This window comes from Eptatretus burgeri, chromosome 1, assembly GCF_056783735.1.
Source record: "Eptatretus burgeri isolate ZD-2024b chromosome 1, Ebu_testis_v1, whole genome shotgun sequence".
Classification (NCBI taxonomy): domain Eukaryota; kingdom Metazoa; phylum Chordata; class Myxini; order Myxiniformes; family Myxinidae; genus Eptatretus; species Eptatretus burgeri.
The window spans coordinates 155526121-155545334 of record NC_140961.1 but is presented as its reverse complement, the minus strand read 5'-3'; the positions used below and the strand labels follow the sequence as shown (position 1 = coordinate 155545334).

At 40.2% G+C, this 19214-nt stretch overlaps 1 protein-coding gene across 1 annotated transcript in view; it reads right to left on the bottom strand.

Annotated features, from left to right (window-relative positions):
- LOC147035806 (extracellular calcium-sensing receptor-like) overlaps positions 1-18543 on the bottom strand; it is a 33565-nt gene extending 15022 nt beyond the window's left edge. The window contains exons 1-4 of the mRNA XM_085847545.1: positions 18200-18543; positions 5266-5545; positions 4870-5143; positions 3591-4519 (exon numbers count right to left, since the gene is read on the bottom strand). Of these exons, the coding sequence (XP_085703671.1) occupies positions 3591-4519; positions 4870-5143; positions 5266-5545; positions 18200-18513 (1797 nt within the window). The 5' untranslated portion in view covers positions 18514-18543. The remainder of the gene's footprint in view (positions 1-3590; positions 4520-4869; positions 5144-5265; positions 5546-18199) is intronic.
- Between the last annotated feature and the right edge of the window lie 671 nt (positions 18544-19214).

Sequence of the window (19214 nt, the reverse complement as noted above, 5' to 3'; positions counted from 1 at the left end):
CCACATTTCTCACCTGTGAATGGACAGAATAGCCAAACAGCTCTAACCACATCAACTAAACCCAGGTGGCAAGGATTATCTAAACAATTGACCCCTCCCCATTCCTTCAGCCAAAGAAGCTGCACAAAGCAACCCAAGAAGACCTCCACAAAGTCAGCACTATGCTGTTTCAAACACTTCCCAGAGTTCCTCAACAACTATAAAGACATTCACAAACATAAGAATCCCAATGCAACACACCCTATTTTGATGTTTGCACATGGTACCTGCTTGGGAGCCTCATTGATATGCATTTCTTTGTGATGCAGCACTGATGATTTGCCAATATGCAATGAAACTGGTCTGGTAGCTGAGGGGGGTGTGTAGCATTGGTAATCTCTTGTGTGTGCTATGTGTGAATGTCTTTACAGTTGTTGAGGAACTCTGGGAAGGGTTTGGAACAGCATAGTGCTTACCTTGTGTCTTCTTCGTTTGCTTTCTGCAGCTTCTTCAGCTGGAGGTGTGTGGAAGGGGTCAATTGTATATTGTATGTAAATATGTATGCATAACCTCTCTCTCTCTCTCTCTCTCTCTCTCTCTCTCTCTCTCTCTCTCTCTCTCTCTCTCTCTCTCTCTCTCTCTCTCTCTCTCTTTCTCTTTCTCTTTCTCTTTCTCTTTCTCTTTCTCTTTCTCTTTCTCTTTCTCTTTCTCTTTCTCTTTCTCTTTCTCTTTCTCTTTCTCTTTCTCTTTCTCTTTCTCTTTCTCTTTCTCTCTCCACCTCTCTCTCCACCTCTCTCTCCACCTCTCTCTCCACCTCTCTCTCCACCTCTCTCTCCACCTCTCTCTCCACCTCTCTCTCCACCTCTCTCTCCACCTCTCTCTCTCCACCTCTCTCTCTCCACCTCTCTCTCTCCATCTCTCTCTCTCCATCTCTCTCTCTCCATCTCTCTCTCTCCATCTCTCTCTCTCCATCTCTCTCTCTCCATCTCTCTCTCTCCATCTCTCTCTCTCCATCTCTCTCTCTCCATCTCTCTCTCTCTCCATCTCTCTCTCTCTCCATCTCTCTCTCTCTCCATCTCTCTCTCTCTCCATCTCTCTCTCTCTCCATCTCTCTCTCTCCATCTCTCTCTCTCCATCTCTCTCTCTCCATCTCTCTCTCTCCATCTCTCTCTCTCCATCTCTCTCTCTCCATCTCTCTCTCCATCTCTCTCTCTCTCCCCCTCTTTCTCTCTCCCCTCTCTCTTCCACATCTTCCAAGTCACAAACTCACAGTACAAATAAAACTTTGTTTGGAGGGGATTGCATAGGCTATGAGGCCATGGCCTCATGTGGTGGTTTATCAACATGTTGATTGATCAATAATATATTGATCATGTTGAAACAAATAGTATTCATCTTGAGAGAAGTGCTCTTTGTCCACAAAATATGTCCTCATTTCCCTTTATTTTATTTTATTTTTTGCTTTAGAGGAAATGGAAGTTTAAAATCTGTTGGAAAGTATGGGCTAAAATCATTCTGTAAAGAATGGTTCGCATATGCTGAATTGAAATAAAGATTTTAATTGTCAGCAGGATAATTATTCTTATCAGGTCTCTCACAATGACAAGGTCAGAACTCATTAAGTTTGCAGATGAGTGAGTCAATACTGACAGGCCACAAGTAAATGGAATAAGAATCTCTGTCCACTACTGTGGTCTTGTTAATTCCCGAAAAAGTGATGTATCTTTCCCATTTCAAACCTGAGAATAATTGATTAATTGCATTTCTTGTAGTTGAGAAATGTGCTCTCCTGATTGCAGCAGTAAAATTCTCAATACCATCACTGTACATTCAAAGCAAATATTTCAAACCAGATGACTTTAAACCCATATGATTATAAAAATAACCAACATAATAACAATGAATATATAATTCCCATACTGGCTCAAGTGCATCTGGGCTTCCTAAGGGATCTTGTTAGTAAATGCTTAGTTAAAGGAAATATGTACCCATATATTATGTTTGTTACTATAAATTATACTTGAGAATGAATCATTGCATACTGAATATATATAGTGTGTTAGTTAACTATGTAACAATATAATTCTACCACTTGGTTGGCAAATTGGGGAGAACTACTTTGGTGGTGCCGGAGAGAATATTCCTTAAAGGCATTAGTGTCATTAACTCTGGCCTCCCATTAAATTGCAAAGTTGTACAAAGAAAAACTCTGTCTTCCCATTGTCCTCTTATCAAACAGGAGCATCATCAAATTGCAGAGGTTATGGACCTCAAAATGTTCTGCAAAACCTTTGCAAACCAGATCCTCAATCTGCATACCAAGATAAATGCTTATCATTGCCAAAAGTAAATGAAGGTTTTCTGTGCGTACCTGCCCTGAAGGAAGACATATTCTTTCACAGCACTATCTGCTTTAATTATGCACAATATTGTTTTCTCTTTGCTTAAAGGACATCATGTGCAAACAATGCTTTCTTGTAGTCTGGAATCGATGAACCAAGTGCCCTGACCCCTTCCAATTTTTCAATTGTATAAAAGGCCATGCATTCTAGCTAAGAGGGAAATATATGCTTAGACTCTTGAGACAAGCTTTTATAAATAAATGATGTCAGATTATAAAGTTTTTCCTCTTTTCTGTGAATTTCCTCCACAAGACCATGAAGACACTTGAGACACCTGAGACCTTTACACCCTTTGCACCTCTGATATTCTTCAAACCATTTTTTGAGATTTTAAGACCCTTCAGACCACTTTGAAAATCGGAAAAAAAATTTATTCAAAAATCTTTTTTGACGACTTTTTGTTCACCATTTGCATTGCATCAGAATTTGCAAGAATAAATCTAAAGTGATATCCCAAAGTGAAACTGATGTTGAAAAATGAAATTGAAACTCCTGATCTATGGCTCTGAATAGGATAACAGAATGAAATGCTGTGAGAAATACTTCATGCAAATTTCCAAAAGAAAAGCTATATGGAGTATAGAACTGGGCAAGGGGGGGGGCGCGGAGGAGGTTTAGGGGCTGAACAAACAATGTGGAAAGAGATAGGTGACTGGAGGTGGATGGTTGGCATGTAAAGAACTTCAGTGATCTTTCGTCAGTAGGTAGGCACAAAACATACCGAAATCATTTTCCCAACTGAGCTTCCATAACATCACCCAAACCCTCAAGCAGTAATTCACATGTACAACAAGCATGGATTGGAAAACTTCGCTGGTGGAACAGAACAAGGTTGCCAAGGGAAACAGCACCATCCAGAGCAATATCTGCTAAATGATTATTATATTTTTTTAATGCTGACTTCCTATTTCGACCAATAAAGTCTCCAAATAATTGCTCATTTGAGGTGAGACATCTACAAACCCATTGGAGATGGGTAGCCTGCATGAATCACGATATAATTGAAGGGTAGACATGAAAGAATATAGTACTTTCGTATCTGTACTTCTTCTGTTCCTCTTCCCTTTTTTAAGCGGTGAGGTCCAATGGCACTGAGCTTCTGCCCTGCCTTGAACAGGACACTCCCCCACGTTCCTCTGTCCTCAGTCAACCTCTGTACTCGCATCTATGCAGCAAAAACAAAAACGTTTTGCGGAATAGCATTCTCACCTGCCACGGCTCGAAGCTTGAAATATCCCCGCAAGTCACATTTAATAAAATGCCTTTCATTTGCATACAGTAACGGAGATTGTGCACAGCCTTTGCAATTGCATACACAGCCATGTACGTGTTGTAACTGACTCGAAGGCGAGATACGTCAGTCAGCAATGTGTCGGCTGTCTCCAAATTTTCACTCCCTGTGCATAATTGTGCAGTTTCATTTGGAATCCAGGAGCAACCAAATGTCAGCTCCCAAAATTCTAACAAAAATATGTTCATGGGTAGCATTTTCTTCCCATGCGTTGGGTTATTCTGGGTTTTGGTAAGAAACATGAGTGAAGCAGTTGATTCACGATTCATTATTATGGAAAAAGGTTGGCGAAAGGCTAACCTTTTGTTTATTTTTTTTTCTGTTAAATTTTGGTGATTTATCTGCTCAGTTGATTCAGATTGAAAACAAGATGTTGATAAGAAAGATTTTTTCGATAAATCAACACTAATTGTTTCGTTTTTCATCAATTCATTAGAATCTCCATTCGTCCTCAAAAATATTGTTAATTTATTGCAATAACAATCCTTCATATCCAGATGGATTAAACAATTTTTAGTGTATATATCATCATTACTGGAAGAAAGTTCTGACAATTTTACTTTACTACTTGTAATTTTATTCACATCCAGAAGACTTGGTTGCAAATTAATGAGGAAGTCGTAGAAACCTGGAATGTATCCCCAGCTTAAAGCAAACCCAATTGTGCCTTCAAACATATTTATGGAATTCTTGGCTGAAATGGCGGTGGAATCGATCCAACTTTCACTTGCAATCCATTGTTTATTTGTGATATTTCTTTGTAACATTTCTTTTATGAGTGGCATAAAATCTGTTACAGAAGTAAAGGCCAAGATGACTTTTGCTTTAGTGTTTGCCATCTTCTCTCCTGATTGATCAAAATAGGAACATTTATAGATCAGAATATAATTATAGTCAATCCAATTGATGCAATCGATGTCATATGCATTGTCCATCATTTTTATTATTTAATTCAGTGAGACCAATAAATAAAATTTTCAATTTTTATCCACTCGCATCTTTGCTATTCATCTGCTATGTAAATGTATGAAATGCATGAAGTTTTTTTACCACAAGAGTTGAGAGATTTCTCTTCAAATGATGCAATTATAAGTAACTCCAATTTGAATTTACTTTTCTGTGATAAAATAATGAGAGTATTTTTCGTGATGATAACAATACATCAGCTAAAATCAGTGGGATCATGTACGGATTTACCTAGACGTTTCATTTCAATTGCATCCACTTTCTTGGACACAACTTCTTGAAAAGCAAAACACAATCCATAATCCTCTGATTCAGCAATAAATTGTGCAACACCTTCTCTTCCATATTCCTCATTATTCTCAATTGTACCGATATAAACCCAGCCAAAGTGCCGAACCATTCTTGCAATGGCGATTGACTGGAATGTATCGCTTGGCATGGTTCGCAAAAATGAAGGAAATTGTTGTTTGCTACTCAAGCACCGACATGAGGCTAAGTAGCTTATCTGAAGCAAAACATTGTATTGGATGAATCTAAGTTCCTAAAACTCCACAAATCTGTTAAATAAAAGCTAAATCAAAATTAACACAGAGTTGCAGAATTATCTTTTAACAAATAAAGTCTTACTTGTGGAATTAAAAAGAGAGCAAAGAAACGAGCAATTGTCAATGAATGTTGTGAGCCAGACTCTCCAACCACAGCATGAATTGGACAATCTTCTGTAAGATCTTCACTGAATTTCTGCCCGAGGAAGCTGAGAGCAGCAGTTAAGGTCTTATGCATGTTAAAGCAAGAGTCGTATATCATGTATCCAAGTGATATATTTGGAAGAATAGTGGAGTTCTGATTTATTTCATCAACTGCATAAATCATTGTCAAAACACTGCGAAAAATATAGGTGTTGAATCTGTGAGAGAAAATATTGTTCTTCACAAAGACAAGGCAAATCGAAAGGTTATTTCCTAAAACAATCATCATTTAAACATTATATTTCACTTTGCATTTTCTATACTACAAAACAAGCTGTGCATGCATCCATGTTCCATCCATTGGTTGGACAGTTTGCTTGACTGCATCCACAATTTCTATATGAAGGTCACCTTATTTCTATACTCCATATTGGTCTGAGATTTCCCAGGCTTCTTTTCTAAGGCTCGCACAGTCTGACTCTCTCAAAGCTTTATTTTAACATTGTTTCGATATCTATTTTAATTTTTCATAGTCGCTAATATGGTTTTAAGACTCAGTTGCAAAAGATGTGGAAAACAATAGAAAAGAAATGACATTTTGAGACAAAAATGCATTGTAAGTGAAAATACGCCAATTTTCAATCTCAATGTGGAAATGTAAAGTTAATTCAGACTCCCTCACGATTTTATCTTAACTCTAATTCGATATGTATAATTTTAATTTCCAGAGTCGCAAAGATGGTTTAAAATTTGGCTGCAAAAAAATTGGAAGAAAATCAAATAATAGCTGTTTCTGGTCGGGCACGATGCTGAGAGGGGGAGAGGGGGAGAGGGGGAGAGGAAAGAGTGGGAGGGAAGGGGAGTCAGTGGTAGGGAGTTAGTTGTGGAAATAATAAGGTGGGGGAGGGGGGAGAAATGGGAGAAAAGAGTGGTGGGGGGGGGAGAATAGTGTGGAGGGGTGTGGGAGTGAGAGGGAGGGGGAAGTTGGTCAAGCCTTTGGGAACATATGTGTGAAGTTTCCTGTAGATTTTTCCAGCCATTCTGCAGGAGAATATTTTGAAAGTATTTCGGGTAAATCCATTATGGCTGCCAAACCACGTGATAAATAATGTCATAAGTTTTTTTTTTTCTGTTGACCAATTTATCCCAAGATGGCCCTCAATTTTCATACTAATTGGATGTAGCGTTTCACGTCTACAATTATGATGTCATGACGAAGGCACCAATGACATCCAAAAACTAGAGCACGATATTGAACTGGTGGTATTAGCTCTCTAATGGTTTATGCACGAAACCTCTGTAACAGTGGATTTCTGTGCTGTTGCTGCTGCTGGAAGATTTGACAATTTTACAAATTTTAGCCTGTTATTGACCTTTTTGCCAAAGCTGATATCAAAAATAATTTGTGGATGAATTCATTGAGCTGATATGCACAACCATTCGAATTTGATTCAATCAAATGAAAATTAACAATTTTAGAAAATTTGGCCAATGTTGATCTCAAAAAATAATTGGTAGTTGAATTCAGTGACTAAATTTGCAAATCCCATTCAAATTTAAAGTCAATCTGATGAAAACTGACAATTATGTAAATTCCTTCTGTGTTAATCTTTTGGTTGATGTTGACCTCAAAATTAGTTGGTGGTTGAATTAATTGACCTGATATGCAAATCCTGTGAAATTTTTAGTCAATCATATGAAAATTAAGGATTTCAGAAATTTGGCCTCTGTTGACCTTTTGGCTTATGGTAACTTCAAAAATTTTTGGTGGTTGAATTAATTGAGGTGATATGAAAATGCTGTTCAAATTTCAAGTCAATCGGATAAAAATTATGTTTTAAAAATTATGACCTGTATTGACCAAAAATAGTTAGTTGGTGGTTGAAGTCAGTGAACTGAAATGCAAATGCTCTTTACATTTCCTATCAATCAGATGAATATGGAAGATTTTGGAAAATTGGCCTGTGGTTACCTTTGGACTTTGATGACCTCTGCCCTATGTTGACCTCAAAAGGAGGAGCACTCCAGCACATGTTCTTCTGACATGTGGGAAAGTTTCAATTTTCTCCGCTCAACGGTTTTTGATGCATGCTATTAACAAAATGCAGACAAACACAACATACATACAACATACGAACATACATTACCGATCAGTTAACCCCATTTTTCGCTTTACCAGTGCATGGTTAAAATGCCTTTGAATGGACCGAAGTATGGGAGTAATCAATGTGGATTAATTCGGACTTTGGAGTTGACAGATGCATGGGAGACCCCATTGTGGATTTAACGATTCCACGTGGCACCCGAAGCCGAAAGCTCCAGTTCAACCATGGCTCATGGAACTAATCGCGGCAAATGTATTTCTGATGGAGCAAGTTTTTAACTCCATGAATCAGGTAAATACAGCTTTACATGGTAAGCGTAGCAAGTCACAGATCTGATCTGACCTGACAATAGGTGAATGAATATATCCATCCATCCATTAATTGGCACCACACTCTATGCAGAACGTTGGTGCTGCCAGAGCAGTCTCCTTGGCTCTGTGACACAATCCTGGACAGGTCGCCTCTCCGACATAGGATATGAATACATAATGTGCACAACAACATTAAAATGTCATTGATTATGTAAACAAACAAGTAATATAGAGGGCAATGTTGATTATATCTCACTGCACTGGACACCATATAAACCCATAGTACTTTTTAATGACATATTTTGAGAAGCAATCATGATCAATAAGTTTCTCCCAGATTAAAAAATAAAATTGACATTATCACAGAAAAAAAGAAAATAAATCATAAAGGCATATTCATTTTCACACTTTGAATTTAAATGCATGTCTGCAGTAAACATCGCCTGTATTAATTCAAAAGAAACCTAATTGATTATTGTCGTTTTGTGATGAATTGGGATTACTGATATCTGATTTGCAGGAAAAAATTTTGATAAGAAACAATATATCATGATCATGATGAGAACATCTCTTGAGAGAACGCTGACCTCTGCCAGGCTGAACAATTTTCGTTTTGTCTTTGGCGAAGTAGACTTCCTTTTTAGTAGTTTTTTTATAATCAATCTGCTTCATTGTGGGCATTAAAAAGAATAGTAGTCTCAGATAATCACTGCATGTGTTTTTTTTTAATGACAAAATATTAATATAAAAGTGCTCTCTGTGTTTTATCAGAACTTTTCCCCTGTCTGAATATATCTGTAAAATCCTGACACATTACTCCAGCCGGCACATCCGAGGTTAGATGTGGGTCATTGTGACCTGACTCCCCTCCATTCCTTTCCAGTTTATTTGTGAGAAGGTTTACACATACCATCCTGCATGCTGTGCACTCGGGTCACAATACCTCCCCCGCCCCCCACCTTCTCCTGGGTTCTATATTTAGATAAATTCCTGTAAGCTCCAATTAGCGAAGACCATTGCATGACTGTTTCATCAATAATCCTTTGTTCCGTAATTACGTATTAAAGATTATCTTTTGATGTACTTTGCCTCGAGCGGACAATTGAGTTTCGAGAGTTCCACAACAATTTGGTGCCATGACTCGGATGTGCTGATCCCTGAGGCAACAACCGATGGTCAGGGGAGATGACAAACTAAAGGGAAGAGGAAAATCCTCTGGGGGAACAGTGTTCGCCCTCATTCCCGATCAGAGGCTTTGCCTTTAAAAATGGGTAATGTACTTGAACAATAAGGGAAGTACACAAAGGAGAATCTTTACTGATAGGCCAAATAAAATTAAGTGGTTTGAGGCGACTTAAGATTACAGGATTTATCCTGGGCATTCAAATGTTTAAAATAGAGGTTGGAAACCTCTTAAGGAGAGTTAAAGGCTATGCCGTGCTAACAGGGGTTGGAATCCCTGAAGGGGGAGGTGGCCAGCCCCCCCCAAGAGGGTTGGAGGACCTGCTGGTTAAGAAAGATAGGGCCGAAGGGGCCCTGCTCCTTAAGAGGATCGACTTGATTATTTTGTATTAGGAATGTTGATTGAGTTGATTATTGTATCTTGTTGTTTCATTTTTGTGCTGGCCAGCAGTTTATTTGTCGTGAAATTGTTGAGTGGTCGCTTGACTACCCTTATTCTCAGGTTTTCCGTCTTTCTGTATGTCTGTCTGTTTGTTTGTATGTAATGGACAGCTCTGGAGGCCAGAGGAGTCAACAAATTTTGATAAAACTTGACTGGTAGGTTCATACCAGGAACTAGTTTTCTGCTTTTGAGCACCGTTGATATGGACGCCAATCTTGCCTAGCAACGGGACTTTGAAATTTTTGAAAAATTCCGAAAAATATATATATATTTTTTTCGAAAATCAAAAATTATGCGCACTATAATCAACCTCTTTGTCAAAAAATTTCAGCCCGATCCGTCAAAAACGGTATGACTAGTATGCAATTATATTACTAAATGCTTTCACCTCAACAGTCGTATTGGGATTCCCTAATGTAGGGTTTGGGAATCAAAATAAAAATGATGAATGGACAGTTGCTCGTCATGTTCCTATATGGAACAACAAACGGCAAAAATGACATCTGATATGTTCTCTTATTTGCATATTTCAAATTCGCCTTAGTCTATCGACCACCCATGTTGCCTTCCGGCTTGTTGCAGTGTTTGTTACATTGTATTTGTAATCTGCTTGGAGCTAGGGGGTCACGACATGAGGAATAATGCAGACACGCAGGATGAAAGTGAGCAAACAGAGGTGAGCCAACCTCAACCACGCAGAAGGACATTTGTGAGGTATATGATCGATAAATTTTAACCTGACTCAGAGAGTGATGCCGGTGAATGGTGTGAGTGGACAATGCACAGCAAACCCTGACTTCCCCGAGAATGTTACTTTTGATAGAAATTGTTTGGAGAACTTAAGGAGACAGCTGGAGGCAAAGGGTAAGGATAAGAGAACTGCAAAATAAGTGAATTGTAGTGCGTTCATGGATTGGATGCTAGAGTTCATTGACAGAACTGAAAAAAACAAGATTGCTGAATTTAAAAGACCATCTAGTAAAGGCGCAACAGACCATAAATGAGGTAACGACACAAATGCCATTAAGGCTTGAGGGAAACAGGAAAATATAGCAGCGGGCGACTCCAGTAGATTTCAATGAGGATGTAGAGCATCCAGAAAGATGGCCCAGCCCTCCCCCAGTCTTGGTCCCAAGTGCATCTCCAATTGAGGATCAAGTACCGGTTGCAATAGGTGCGGATAGTCTGGATCAAAGCGCAAGATTGGAGGGGACAACAGGTTGAGTCTCAAAAACGGAGGTTTTGGATAGTGAAGACGAAAGACATGCTGCGGAGGACAAGGATATAAAGTATCATGGGAATGTAGAGATATCGAATGGCCACTGGTGGGGAAAAGGTCCCGACACTTACAGTCGGGTTGCGGACCAGGTCATGTAAGATCAGTGACGTCACAGAGGGTCCTAAGGAGGAAACTGCACCAGTAGGTGGGTATCCATTGCTAGATTACCCTGGCTCGAACGGAGTGCCAGCCATTAATAGGCCATGGGATTCACAATTAAGAGCAACACTGAACGATATGCAGAAGATGCGCAAAGATCCACAGAGGTTTCAACAGGAATTGCGAGTTATTGAGGAATGCCATAACCCCACTTATGTAGACATGAATGTTTTATTGTGAATGGTTGTGCCAGAGGGGTTTCTGCGACAGCCGAAACAAACTGCCAAGTGGCCAGAAGAGGCACCCCAAGATAGGGAAGCACTCAAGGATCATATTGACATCTTCATTGAGGCAGTGGTTGAAGTAGCTACACTTAAAACAGATTGGGGAAAGATTCAGGCATGTAAACAGAGAGCGGGCGAAGACCCATTGGACTATCCAGTGCATCTATAAAATGTTTTTTAGACAACATTTGGGTGCCAAAACTGTGATGGAATAGAACTAAATTTCTACAAGTTGGATCAGCAAACAAATGTAGAATCTCGAATTTTGAATATAACCAGTGAATTTCATTTGAATGATGCAGTGAATAATTGAATGCTCTTCATCCGTTTCTGCAAAATTAAAGATTCTCTATTTGTATGCTGATCAAACTTTTGGAAATTGAGTTATTTTCCACCACATCTTCCACTAATAGGCCGGATCTGCATCCATACCTGAACCTAAATGTATTTGGCTTGTTCATCTCACCTCCCCAACTCATCCACCAAGTTTTGTGCTTTTGAGCTTTTACCCATCCATTACGTTTTGAGATATAATGCCAAATGTCGTTTCTTCTTCAATCACTCAAAGGTAAAGAATAACTTTGAAAATTCAGATCTTTACCAAAATTGAAGAAATCTGTCCATGTCACGCACACAACCTGTCTACCAAGTTTCGTCCAAATCTGTTGATAACTTTTTGAGATATCCTGACCACATAATGACAGACAAACAGGCAGACAGGGGTGAAAATGTAAAATCTCTCCAACTTTGTTGGTGTCATTAACAACATATAGTGTATCAAAACACATTTTAACAGACTCGTGGGTATATTTTTTTGTTGTATACCTTGTCGAGACTCGAATGGGAGCTAATGCACAAAGCAGAGCAAGGGGAACATGAGAAAAGAGGGGCGGGAGTGGGAAGGACAAAACAATGGGGAACAACAATATTAGTAGATCTGTGGGAGGGAGAGGGAAGGGCCAGAGAACATGAGGTATAAAGATGGATATCACAGGAGCTTTCCGAAAGAAAAGCAGGGAATTTGAAGGAGATTGGTTTGGGGTGGATTAATGGTGATAGAAAAGATCAAATATTTGGATGGGGGATGAGTAGAGGTGGTGGTGAACAGCTGTTTTGAAAGCCTGGAGGGAAGAATGGGAAAGAATTGAGTGAGGGAGTTTATTCCAAAGCTGGGAAAAAAGAGAAATGAAAGAGTGAAGATGAGCAGTGATTCGTGATTTTGGTAGTTGTCCAGAAGGGGTTGTTGGCGGACCTTGAGCACCCTGAGGAAATGTGGTGGGGACAAATCGCAGAGAGAGCAGGGGGGCAAGGCTGGAGAGGAGACGGTAGAAGACAGGAAGACCACTGATCTGCCGTCGGTGAGAGAGTGAGAGGACGAAAGACTCAGCCTCATCGTGGGAGATGCCAATGATCTGAAATGCCTTGGTTTCCACAGTGTGAATCCGAGAAAGGTGGGAGTCTGGAGCACCAGCCCAAATTGAAGCGAAGTATACCATCAGGCTGTGGACGAAACCTTTGTATGTCGTGAGGAGCTCAGGTGGGCCGAGGAAGGACTTTGCATGAAGGTAGATTCCTAGTCGGCGATGGGCATTGGAGGCCAGGATGGAAATGTGGCTTTCCAAGGACAGATCAGGGCTGATAGTGAGACCCAGAAGCTTGAAGGAAAGGACTTCTTCCAGAAGATTTTTGAGAAAGTAGATGGGGCGGGGGGGGCGGGTTCCAGACGGTCCTTTCGGAGAAATATAGTGAGAGTGTGAGATTTGTCATTATTGAAAGACATGTTCCACGTGTTGGACCAGTTTATGATATTACCCAGAATTGCATTGAGCGAAGAAGCTGCTGCTTACCAGTCTTCGGGACGACAGATGGAAAGGTCGAGGGTGCAGTCATCAGCAAAGAGTTAAGGATTATTTTCCAGAGTCAGAGAGATCATTGATGAAAACCAGAAAAAGCACAGGGCCCAGAACGCTGCCTTGAGGAACTCCAGGCTAGACAGGAAGAGGGGATGAAAGAATTCAATTTAAGGCCACACGTTTACTGCGACACGAGAGGAACTCTGCGAGCCATGAAAGGAGATGACCTTGTATACAAGAGGAAAAGAGTTTGGTGAGCAAGGCAGGGTGCCAGACCATGTCAAAAGCACGTGATATGTCAAAGTATATGGCTCTGATTTCATGTCCGGCATTGAGGACCACCATCCCTTGTAGGGAGCACAGAAACAGCATATTCAGGGTTGAGTGACCTGGTCTGAAACAAAATTGATGATCGGAAATCAATCAATTGGAGAAGAGGAAGAATTTAATGTCTGAAGCGATGATGCATTCCATAAGCTTGCTGATGATTGGGAGAAGGCTGATTGTTCTGCAGTTGCAGAGATATGTGTTTGCACCTTTTTATGCAGGGCAGTAATGTTTGCTGATTTACAAGTAGATGGCCAATGAGCTTGAGCAAATGAGAGCATGAATAGAACAGAAAGAGGGTGAGAAAGAACAGAGGACCAGGTTTTCAGGACTTGTAGGCTGATGCTGTCTGGATAGTTTGAAGAATCTGAGTCGAGTTTTCACAGCAAGCTCTCCACCTTGTCAGGAGAAAAGGACACAGAGTCCAGGGACAGTTGGGTGTGACAGGGTAAGGTGGGTACATAAAGCGATGGGTTTTGGACACAAGATTTTGATGCAAACACCGAGTTTAGGCATTCAGCCTTTTCCCGTACGGTATCAGCAGTGCGGCCATTTGAAGTAAGGGAGGGGATGGATGGGAAACATACAACAGAAACAGATTTGATTTGACCCCACCAGGATTTTGAAGAGGGACAGAGGTTTGAAATTTCAGACTTGAGATTAGAAACATGTTTTCTGGCTCTCTTGACGGTCGATACACACTTGTGCCGAGCTTTATGGAAGGAACTGAGATTGCCCTCAGTTGGGTTTGCTTTCCATGAGGCAAAGGCAAGTTGTTTCAGGACGACTGCCTCACCACATGATTCAGTGTACCATGGGCGGGAGGAAGGGTGGGACAACTGAAGACGAGAGGGGATAAATCTGTGCAAGAGGAAGAGCAAGTTTCTTTGAAATAATTCCCAGGATGAGTTGATGTTGGAGAAAGTAGCGATGGGAGACCAGCTTAGAAGTTTGATGGCTGGAGACCATACCAGTCATCCTGAGTGAAATGCCAGACTCGAGGGCACTGAGCTGGTTCTCTGATAATAGCCAGAGAAATGTCCACTTTGACAAGTATGTTGTCAGAAGAACCGATTTGAGCGGAGAAAGAACAACAGATATATTCAAGGAAATTTGTCAAAATCATAACCTGAAGAGATGGAGTACCATTGGTCGATATCCGGGTTGGGAAATTGACCAATTGATTCAGTCCCAATGAGTCACTGAAATCTTTTGCTGAAGTGGCAGGACAAGTGAGAGAGGTACCCACACCAAGACAACTGGCATGATGACAAGTGAATTCACCACATTTGAGGAAGAGAGTTTGGATGAGAAGATAGAAGTTTGTCCATGTTTTCGGATAGTTAGGTGTAAATGGAGTCATGACTGTTTGTTGGACGGCACAGCAAACATAAAAGCTTGAGGTGGAAGCCGTAGTCTGAGGTATTCCTGGGGGTATGGGTGAGTGAGGGCAGTGCATGGAGAGTGAGGAATGGAGTCTTTTATAAAGAGATCAACTCCTCCACCAGGTTGAGGTCCAAGTGTGTCATTCCAGAGGAGGGAGTACCCAGGGAGAGATATTTGGGAGTCAGAGACGTCTTGAGGGAGGAAAGTTTCTGTTGGGCAGATTATGTCTGGGTTGTCAGTGGCAACCTGTCTGGAAAGATCTGAGAAGTTTGAGCGAAGGCCTCAGATATTTGAGGTCCACACTGTTAAAGAAGAGGCAGGGGAGGAGGCTTTGTGTGAAGGAGAGGGGAGAGGGGGGGGGGGGGAGGGGGAGGGGTGGGGGAGGGTAGGACAAGGGCCAATGCGGGAGGTCAGGAGAGTTGTTGAAAGAGTGTGGGGATTGCAGAATAGCTAGGGGAGGGGGCAGGATGATGAGGAGAAAAGGCTCTCAGGGGCTGGGGGAGAGGGGGGCAAGAGAGCGGGCAGGAGGCAGTTGAGGATTTGAGGAGGTGGAGTAAAGAGTTGGCAGTGAGAGCGCAGCAGAAGGAGTCAGCTTTTTGGACGTGAAGGGGGTGTTCTGGAATTAAACAAGCAGACTCAGTGTAAAACACTATTACTCAATTTTGCAACACACAAATGACCCACTGCTCAGAAGGAAGGTACATTCGATCAAAGAACATTTATTTTGCGGTACCACGAGAGTCCAAAACATTGAAATGTGGAAACATTCACAATGATTTGCACGAAAATTAAGCTTACGTTTTTGCGATATATATATGCCTTCGGAGCAGTAGGGGGCGGGAGGGTTGGAGAGAACAAAGACAAGAGAGTGGAGTTTTGGTCATTTTGACCTACAGCTGGCCTTGGTTAGACTGGTTTCACATTGGAAAGGCATATTCGACGTTTTCTCATACTTGCAAAAAGGTTGTTACAAAAATCATTGAGGAGGCCTGACACAAGTTACAACAAGCAGACGAGGAGGGTAGAGTGTAGGTAAACACAGACAGAAAGAGAGTGGGAGACAGAGCGTGGTAAAAGCATTACGTTACAGGTCCCGGTAATTATACTTGGTTTAAGACAATGTGATTATATACTTTTCAATACAAAGAGATGAATAGTAATTGAACATAAGGAATTGATTATAATTCGTATACATTGAGTAAACAGTGCGTACATTAAAAGAAAAAGAAAACTTCTTTAAAGAGGAATTTTCCCATCAGAGGGCAACTATGAGAATTGTGAGTGAGGGGGGTGAGTGGTGGGAGAAGGGTGAGTGGGGAGTGTTGAGGGAGAAAGGTGAGAGGGAGGCTTGGAGGAAGAATAGTGTGATGGTTGCTTTGAGAGGGAGGGGTGAGAGGAGTGAGTTGCACTGAAGTTAGAAAAAAAGAATGGTTGATAGAAACTTAACATTCATTGCAAACTGTTCTTTTTTAAAATATATGTCAGAAATGTGATTAAAGACATTTATTGATGGATACAATAAGGTGAATTAAAAGAATGGTGAGAAGAAACGTTGTAACAGTTGGATATTTTAGGCAAGGTATGAGAGAAAGGTCGATTTGAGAGCAGTCTGTTGAAATAGAAAAAGAGGAGTGACTTATGATACAGTAATGAGTACCATACGTCCACACGAGTGAAAGAAGAAGGTGAAGCATTATAAGAGATCGTTTTTAATTTTATTATTATTATTATTATTATGAGAGAGAGAGAGAGAGAGAGAGAGAGAGAGAGAGAGAGAGAGAGAGAGAGAGAGAGAGAGAGAGAGAGAGAGAGAGAGAGAGAGAGAGAGAGAGAGAGAGAGAGAGAGAGAGAGAGAGAGAGAGAGAGAGAGAGAGAGAGATTGACTTTTTATGTCCTTTTATTACAAAAGAAAAAAAAAATTTCACAAAACATTTGTGAAACAAGGAAACAAAAGCACACAACGCCATTTTCAGTACCCGAAGGCTCATTTCAATATCACACTACTCGGTCTTGAAATGAGGCACATAAATCCTACGCAACAGTTTCAGGAGAGAGAGAGAGAGAGAGAGAGAGAGAGAGAGAGAGAGAGAGAGAGAGAGAGAGAGAGAGAGAGAGAGAGAGAGAGAGAGAGAGAGAGAGAGAGAGAGAGAGAGAGAGAGAGAGAGAGAGAGAGAGAGAGAGAGAGAGAGAGAGAGAGAGAGAGAGAGAGAGAGAGAGAGAGAGAGAGAGAGAGAGAGAGGACAGACAGATAGACAGACAGACAAAGAGATAGACAGACAGACAGACAGACAGACAGACAGTTTCACCAGATTAGGTAATGGAAAGGTTGTAGAAAAAATTGTGAGGTGAATGGTGAATTTGGATCGGTGAACGCAGTGGCTGGAAACAGATCTCATGGTTATGGGAGAAGCACGTGGCTCTGGGAGGTGCATCGTCAATAGTGAATTTAATTATTTATTTATTTTAAATAAGGATTTCATAACATTCGGAAAAGGGAAGGTTGAAGTAAAATCGTGGAGGTGTATGGTGAATTTGGAATAGTAAACACAGGGTGAAGCTGCTGGATCGATGAAAAGTATCCGGAAGAGTGGAGAGACACGTGTATTGAGGAGTAGTGGAGATAGAAAGAAAGCAAGGAAGTTATTATTTTTTGATGGATTTTTGAAGAATATGTAAATTTCAGAATGGAAATTTGAAGGAAGAAATTGTGAAGGTAATGGCGAGAGTGGGTCAGCTCAAGTCAAATAAAGAAGGTGTGCCAGAATAGGGAAAAAGAAGAAAAAGGAGAAGAGGAAGAAGACGAAAAAAAGAAGAAGAATAATAATAAGAAGGATCATCGGGACTCTTGGGTATGCAGGGAGAAAGGGAGTTTATTTTTTTCTTTTCTTTTTTTCTTTTGAATTTAAGGCAAGAAACAGTGTTTATTTGGGTGGGATGGGGGGGGCGTTGGAAAAGTGGGGAAAATAGGAATTGAAGGTAATAGGTGGAGAATACAAATAAAAACGATCGTACACTTGGAGAGGAAGGTTGCGAAGGCCTCAAGGAACCCGGTAAGACAAGCTCAACAAAAACTCACAAAATAGCACGATTTTTGAAACAAAACAGAACTAGGAACACACAGAAAGAAGCAGGTGAGAAAATAATGAGTTAAAACGGGACAAATAACGACCAGAAACTGCACTTTGAGAAAGTCGACAGAGACCCCTGAGTCGGCAGAGTATCTGCCGTTGCTGCAAACCCAGAACCAGAATCGGAAGGTTTATTTGAATGTACCTTTTCTAACATTTATCTGAATGTACATTTCAGAACATTTAATCTCAAAACATAAAGTAATTTTTATCCATGAGGTTCTGTAAAAAAGGGTTTTGAAAATGTGAAAGAATTATGAAAAATTTATGGTGGGAAAAATTTGCAAAACCATCCATTAATAAAGCTAATCTCTTCATTTCACTAGGAATATTCACAAAGTATTGATAAAAAAAGAAGTCAAAATATAATTGAATTGTTTGATTCACTTTGTGAATACATTGGACAAATGTGTCATTTCATTGGATCTGCTTTTCGGAGATTGTTTTTAAGATCAAGGAGATTGAAGAATACTCACTCAACACAGACGTCAGGTTGAGGGCCGAACTTTGGATTCAACGGAGCAACCTTTGCTCTCCTGTGTAAAGGAAACAAACCACCGAGCATTAACTGACCAGGTAGAAATATTCCACTGGACATGTGAACAATGTTTATATCACATGCACTGCAAAAAAACATCCTGGAATGTGTAGGAAACAGAAATATGAAACACAGAAACAACAATGAAGTTGAAATCCAGGAAAACATGTTTAAAAGCTGTAACGCCTGAAGAGAAACACTTTCACTTCTCTCAAATCTATTAATCCAATCCATGAAAAGACACAAAAACATCAAAATGAAACTCCAATGTGAGAAACAGAACCGCAATGCTCTGAGTGTTGTTGAGCTAAGAAATATCTCTCTGTACAGGAAAATAAATACTCCACAGACTTTTTTCATAAACACATGAGCCAAATGGGGGATTAATTTGGGAATGATCAAAGGTGTTATTAAATTGAAAAATTATGAATTGATGATAATTATCAATATATGTTAATGAAATGTACTTTTCCTCGTTTTGCAAAAAAAATGTTCAATTCAATTAGGAATAGTTTATGTTGAGCATTAAAGAAATGTCTTTTTGAATTCAGCCACCTGGGCTGATTCCGTAAAATGTGGAAAAGTTAAAGTAAACATGCTATATGTCTGAGAATGTGCATCTCCATCAATTGTTAGTAAAGATGAGGTCAACTGTGATGATAGATTCCGTGACTTCGCTCATTACTAGAAGGTAAGAGGCCTGTAGTTAACAGCATCAGTTTTTGGACTCTCACTTTAACCTCACAAGAGGAGAGAGTACTACATTTGGGACCTTTTTGTCTGATTGAGACTTGTGAAAATATATGATTTTTCAAGTTGGTAGTGTTTGTTATTCAGTCTGTCTGTTTGCCTATTTTTACTTGGCAAATTTTGTTTTATTTTTTTTTGACAAGTATGTTGATCACCTCCGTTTCTGTTTTGTTTCCGCTTGGCTCGGCCAAAACCGCTCAACC